The sequence below is a fragment of the Copadichromis virginalis genome, linkage group LG9 (genome assembly GCF_057382275.1).
Source record: "Copadichromis virginalis isolate Kocher_CV1m ecotype Utaka linkage group LG9, C_Virginalis_male_GT1.1, whole genome shotgun sequence".
In the NCBI taxonomy this organism is placed as follows: Eukaryota; Metazoa; Chordata; class Actinopteri; order Cichliformes; family Cichlidae; genus Copadichromis; species Copadichromis virginalis.
The window spans coordinates 28,117,304-28,123,303 of NC_140626.1; the positions used below are offsets into that span (position 1 = coordinate 28,117,304).

Here is a 6,000-nt window from a genome sequence, read left to right on the forward strand (position 1 = left end):
CCCGAGACCCAAAAATCTCCCCTGAAATCTGAAGGCTAGACCATCCCATTTCACAGCCTTGCACTTCCGGCCTTCTAGGTCTTCGAAGGACCCGGCCCATGTAGAACGTGAAGGCCTGGTCCTCTGAAGGATGCAGCCTATGAATTAGGACATAGCTACAGATTCTGAATGCAGGACTTGTCATTAATGGGAGTCTCTTTCTGGTCCTCAGGATAGTGCATCTTGTGGTGGTCACAGCAGTAGTGGCTCCACCTCCTCCCTCTCCACACCTCCCTCGGTGTCCCAGAGTCCACCTCAGCCACAGCTCAATGGGGTCGCCTCCGTAGGGGTGACCCCGGCTGGGTTGGGCGGCGTGGCGGGGCTAATGGGGGCTCTGGGCGCAGGGAGTGCGCTGGGCATGGGTGGAATCGTCGGGGCTCTGAACGGCGTGATCCAGACGCCGGCCGGCACCTCCAGCCCTCACACACACACTACAGGAGCAGCTACAGGCGTCACTTTGCCCGTCAATAACAAGTATGGCTGTTTTCATCTTCCTCTAATACATTAAGCGCCCTTTTCAGATTAATAAAGCATCAACACTGGGATGCGAATTGTGTTGGAAGCCTTTGATGATAATAAAATCAATACATGCGGTTTCACATCACCCTTCCCAACAAATTGGTTGACTGTCAGCGAGTTAAAGAGCTCCAGATGGGTGTCAGTAGCTTCACATTTTCAAGGCCCTTTCACATAAGCACATAGTTAAGTACTGAAAATGTTCGGGAATATGTTTGTCTCGGCTTCCCAAGAAGTTTAAATGTGAACTTTATTGCATCCTCTCTTCCTCTTTGTGTCTTTTTGCTTCCGCAATGGATTTTAGCAGCTCAGCAACTAGTAAGACCAGGTGAGGCAGAAGCTGGTGCCACTTCACAAACCGCCGTAGCTCTGTTTTCATCAGTGTGTCAGCTTTGTGAAGAAATGCTGTAGTCATGCATGTTTTTTTGAGTTTGAATCTTTTCTTGTTTTGTTTTGGGGGTTTTTTGAAGCAAAAAATAAGCTCATGTTTTTCTTTATAACTTATAGAAACAGATAAATGTTAATATTTTCTGTCACTCTCACCGTCACAGACCTGTAATGTTTTAAAAAAGTGTGCTAAACAGTCTGGTACTGTGCAGGCAGAGTGTTAATTGCGTTCGTCTCACTGTGAGTGTGCTTTGTCTCCTCAGCGCGGCACGAATTGGCCTGCTGTCTGAGCAGCAGAGATTGCTCCTGCAGCAGCATCAGCTCCACCAGCTGCTGTCCTCACAGCCTTCAGTGGTACTACACACACACACACACACTATGCACATTTGATTACTTACTACTATCACACACAGTTAAACACAAAGACACTGAGCTACAATTTTCTTTTAGACGATAGTCTAAATCACCTAGCTTATTAACTCTTCTTCTTCCCCTCTTTTCCACACTTTCCCCTGCTTTTTTTCTTCTGTCTCACGCTCTGTTCCCCCCTTCAACTCTTTTCTTTAATGACACCTCCACTTAATCCTCTTCTCTTTTTTTTCTTTTTCTTTTTTCTCTCATTCTTCCTCCTTGTTTCCTCCCTCCTTGCATTCTCCCCCTTCCTCCCTCTGCTCCCCAGGAGCAGCAGCAGGTGTTGCTCTACCAACTGATGCAGCAGCAGGACCTCCAGCAGCTGCAGTCCCTCTCCTCCTCTGCCCAGATTCCCTCCATCCCACTCTCTTCCGCTCAGCTGCCCATCAACAACTTGCTGCCCGGCGCCCAGAGCCAGGGCCAAGGCACCATCACCGCCAACCCCTTCCTGGCGCTGCAGCACGCACACGCCGACACGCATGGCTCAGGGGCGCAGAAGCCTCGGCTAGCCGAAAAAGCCGTTGGCGTCGGAGGGCAAGAGAAGACGTGACGGCATATGTTCTTTTTGTTTCCTTTTTTTCTTTTTATTGTTTTGTTTTACATATATATAAATATAAATATATATATATACATGCGCAGAGTTTTTTGGGATCAGTCTGTTGGTCAACTTTGTAGGTTAGTGATGAGAACATCTGCAGGAGAGCAAAATGTGTTCATGTTAGATATTTGTTTCCAGCAGTGTGTTAAAGCATAACACACACACTCTCTCTGTGTGGAGTTATACAGAAGACTGTCTGTAGTTTAGGTTCTGATCTCGACACCACGTTTTGTGTCATTTTGTATTATTTATTTGATTTAACGACTTTTTAGCTGCTTTGAGTCCTTATTTTGATTGCTTTGTCTACTTAAAGATTTTTTTTAGTTATTTAATACTGCTGGTAGTAACTGAACGTGTGTTACTGTCAGTACGTAGCACCAGCGGACATGGTGTGTTTAGTCTCTTCTCTCAACAGTTCAGTTGACTGACAGGTTCCCAGAAACTCTTTTTATTTCTTCGGTGTTTCCTACTCCGAATCTTGTTCCAGGTTTTGTTTTGGGGTTTTTTTTTTTCCTCTCTCATTTTTTTTTTTTTTTTAAATTAATGTTTTTGTAATGGTCTGGTCTCTCTGCTGTTTCACTCTCTCAGGGGCTTCAGCCAAACCAGCAGTTGTGCTGCAGCGCACAAGCTGGCACACACACAGAACTACAAACATTTGAAAAAAAAAGAAAAGAAAATGGCAGCAATATTATGATTAGGACAACAGTACAATTCCCTGTTATAGGACTTACCAGTCATAGATGTGTGATTGACATCTGTCTCGCAGCAGTCCTGGAGGGACTATTAAATGAGGAAATGTCCCACACGTCCTCAGTGCTGCCTTCTCTCCCCGTGTCTCCTTCCCGCAGTTTGCGTACATCCATTAATGTCCGTGAGCCAAGCCTCGTATGGTCACCACAGAAGCCTTGCTTTTGACTGTCTCTTCTCTGGGCCAGATACAGGAGGATCATTCGGGGAAAAGAAATGTAAAAGAGGAGAAAAAAAGATTATTCAAAAAAGTACGTTGAATGTTCACAAAGATGCTTAAATCCACGTCACACATCCACTTTCAGAGATAAACCACGCAGTTGGTTATCAGCAAGTGGAAGTGATTGCATTTCATCTTCCCGATTGAGCCTCCTGCTGCACCTACCTCTCGAGCAGGACCAGCCTATCAGGACCTAAAAGGCCGACAGCAGCGGCCACTTATAAACCCACAACAGTCAGGACTGGCCAATCAGGGTCCAAACCCAAGTGCCTGAGGCCAAAAGAGGAAAGTGGGATTTTGTTTTTTTTTTTAAAAGCAAACAAATATATATATATATTAAAAAACACTTGGTCACTCTACCCAATTTTTCACAGTGCTACTGGTAATGAAGCTGCGTTGCTAAGGCAACAGATTACAAAAACTCTTGGTCCTTCAGGCTGGACGTCTCTTTAACAAAACTAGGAACTTTTATTCTGCTGCATTCTCTAATATCAAAGCCAACTTTGTGTTGTGCTTTCTATTTATCTGGAGGTTTTGTGTAATGGGCATAAGATGATATATTTTAAAAGCCCGCTTGTTTTTGCAATTTAGCATCATTTTGTACTACTGTGTAAAGTTTGTTTTTTTTCTTTTGTTCCTCTGTTCAGTCTAATCTTGCTGTAAACCCTTTTAATGATTTCTATTTTTGTCATGTGTTTAAAGCTAGGAGCTACTTATTAGCTGGCTGATTTGGGAGGGGTTGTGGTTGTATATAGGTGTTTGTAGGGGAGGAGGAAGTGTGTCAGGGGGGGCACTTGGTGGCACAGTTTTTACCTCGTTAAGTGTACATAAATCTTTCTCATTGGCCGTTGGTTGTACATAAGTGATTATGATTGGTCGTGCTGGTGTGAAGGAAAGCCAATGAAGCCTCAGTTCATGTGTGTGAATCTTTAGGACCAGACAATAAGGTTGGCAGTGACTGGACACAAAAGTATTAATTTATTTTTATATGTGCAGGGACATTGTGTTTCTTTTTTTTCTTTTTTTCTTTTTTTTTAATGTTTTGCACCATTTTCTTGATGGAAAGTCATTTTATACTCTGGGCACCATATTTTCATCTGTGCACACATTTTGTTGGATAAATTTTCTAAGAGTGTAAAAAAATTGGTGGGGGATTGACAATGTATTTAAAAAAAAAAAAAAAAAAGAAAATTAAAGAAACACTCTGGTTAAGTAAGAGCAGCGTTTGGTGTTTGTATCAAAGTATCAGTAAAAAAATCACAAAATCACGCATGCTGTAAATGTGTTTGCTTTTACCGTGACGCTGATCAGTAGAAAGAAACTAAATGAACCAGAGAGAGGGCTGGACACTAGTTTTTATCCGGCCTGGTGCTAAAACGGCACTAAAACCCCCAATAAGATGACATTTAATTCAAAACAAATGCACACAGTTTAAAAATCCCCCAACAGAGCCCGTTCATAAACTCACAATTTTTTAGCCACCTCACAAATACTTCTTTAAAACAACTAATATTATCAAAAAATAAATTACAAGCTGCATATATTTTAATTCGCTGATTAAATGCATGTTATTTTTGTCCTTCCTGCGCATATGTCAGATGATTTACGAGGTGAGTGTAGATGAGATTAAAATGTTCCTGTTAAACCAGTGGTTTCTTTTCCCCCAGTTTGAAGCCACTCTTACGAGCGGACTTGTAAGCTGTATTTTGAATAGAGTCAAACCTTTCCTGACTTATACTCCGTGCCATTAATTACACTGTAAATTGTGGACGAGGAGGCGCTAAGCGGGATGTGAATTATTCTGTAACAAGAAGGGAGGTGAGGGGGTTGGGGGAGAAAAATAAATAATCATCGAGCAACCAAAGTGCCAATAGAAACTCAACATCTTTAAATTTAAACATTGTGCTTCGGGGCTCCTGTCCTTACAAATATGCACCCACAACCAAAGCTGATGACTTCCAGCTGCCGCTGCTGTGTTTGCGTTGAAGAGGTGGGGGCACCATTCTGCTACATCTGCTTCTGCCCTGGTAATTAAAAGCTCACTTTCCTCCTGCACCCCCCCCCCCCCCCACCCCCTCGAAAATACACCCCCTCCTTAGGAGTGTTGAAACCCCCCACCCCACCCACACTCGCCCGCGCGCTTTGCATGTACACGCACAAATACACCCAGAATCTAACCTGCATTCAACAACGCAACCCCCCTTTTTCCTTTACCCGAGCACTTGCTCATTCACCCCTCCCACTGCCAACTATCCCTCACTGTGACCTCCCCTCATCCATCCACCCTCCACTCACTATCAGCCCTGTCAATCAAAGCTAGGCTGTTTAAAACGCATACCCCCCAGCACCACCACTTCCCCACCTCCACCATCTTTTATAAGCCTCCCACTAACAGCCCTGCCTCTCTCACACACACGCACACACACGCATGCGGGCCAGAGCCACTGTGTCCATCATCGATCACGCTCCCCCAGAAGCATTTTCCAGGGTTGGGAGGGCTTACCAGCTGATTCAGGACCCCTGTGTGCTGCCCAACTAGGTGCCTGATTACAAAGTCAAAACATGACTAAGCCCCGGTATTAGGAGACAGGAGAGCTCTCTGTCTTATGCACACACACACACGTACACATAGAGCAGATAGCAGGCCAGCAGGAGGGTTAAGCCCGGGATGATTAGACAAATGTAGGGCAGATATCTGCGGCTTCAGAGGCAGGCTGAGCCGCTGTCACCGAGGAATGCTCTGCAGCATTAAAGATACCTGTCTCACACTGAGCATGCTCACTCTGCGGTTCAGTTTCTACTTAAATGTTCTCCTTTTTTTCAGGTAAGGCTTTTGTAATTGATTAGTGTTCGTGAAGGCTTTGAATAAGCCCCAAATAATAACTAAATAAATATATATGGAGAAAAGTGCAGTGAAAAGGAGGTTTTATATTTATGGGTTTAAAATCTTGGGAGGAAACATTTTACAACAGTTAAAGAAATATTTCAACTAGCAATGCAGAAAGATCAAACTTGATTTGTAATTGTGTCATTTGACTTTTGTAAATAAGTAGAGGCCTTACATTAAAGAAAACCTAGAAAA

The 6,000-nt window shown here is 43.7% G+C and overlaps 1 protein-coding gene across 5 annotated transcripts in view; it reads left to right on the forward strand.

Annotated features, from left to right (window-relative positions):
• Nucleotides 1-4,134, forward strand: part of mllt10 (MLLT10 histone lysine methyltransferase DOT1L cofactor) — a 53,702-nt gene extending 49,568 nt beyond the window's left edge. For 2 of the 5 annotated variants that reach the window (XM_085468588.1, XM_085468592.1), the window contains 4 exons: nt 212-513; nt 860-883; nt 1,206-1,296; nt 1,622-4,134. In XM_085468588.1, the coding sequence (XP_085324714.1) occupies nt 212-513; nt 860-883; nt 1,206-1,296; nt 1,622-1,903 (699 nt within the window). In that variant the 3' untranslated portion in view covers nt 1,904-4,134. The remainder of the gene's footprint in view (nt 1-211; nt 514-859; nt 884-1,205; nt 1,297-1,621) is intronic. The other 3 variants (XM_085468590.1, XM_085468593.1, XM_085468591.1) reach the window with 2 other exon arrangements.
• Nucleotides 4,135-6,000: the final 1,866 nt, after the last annotated feature.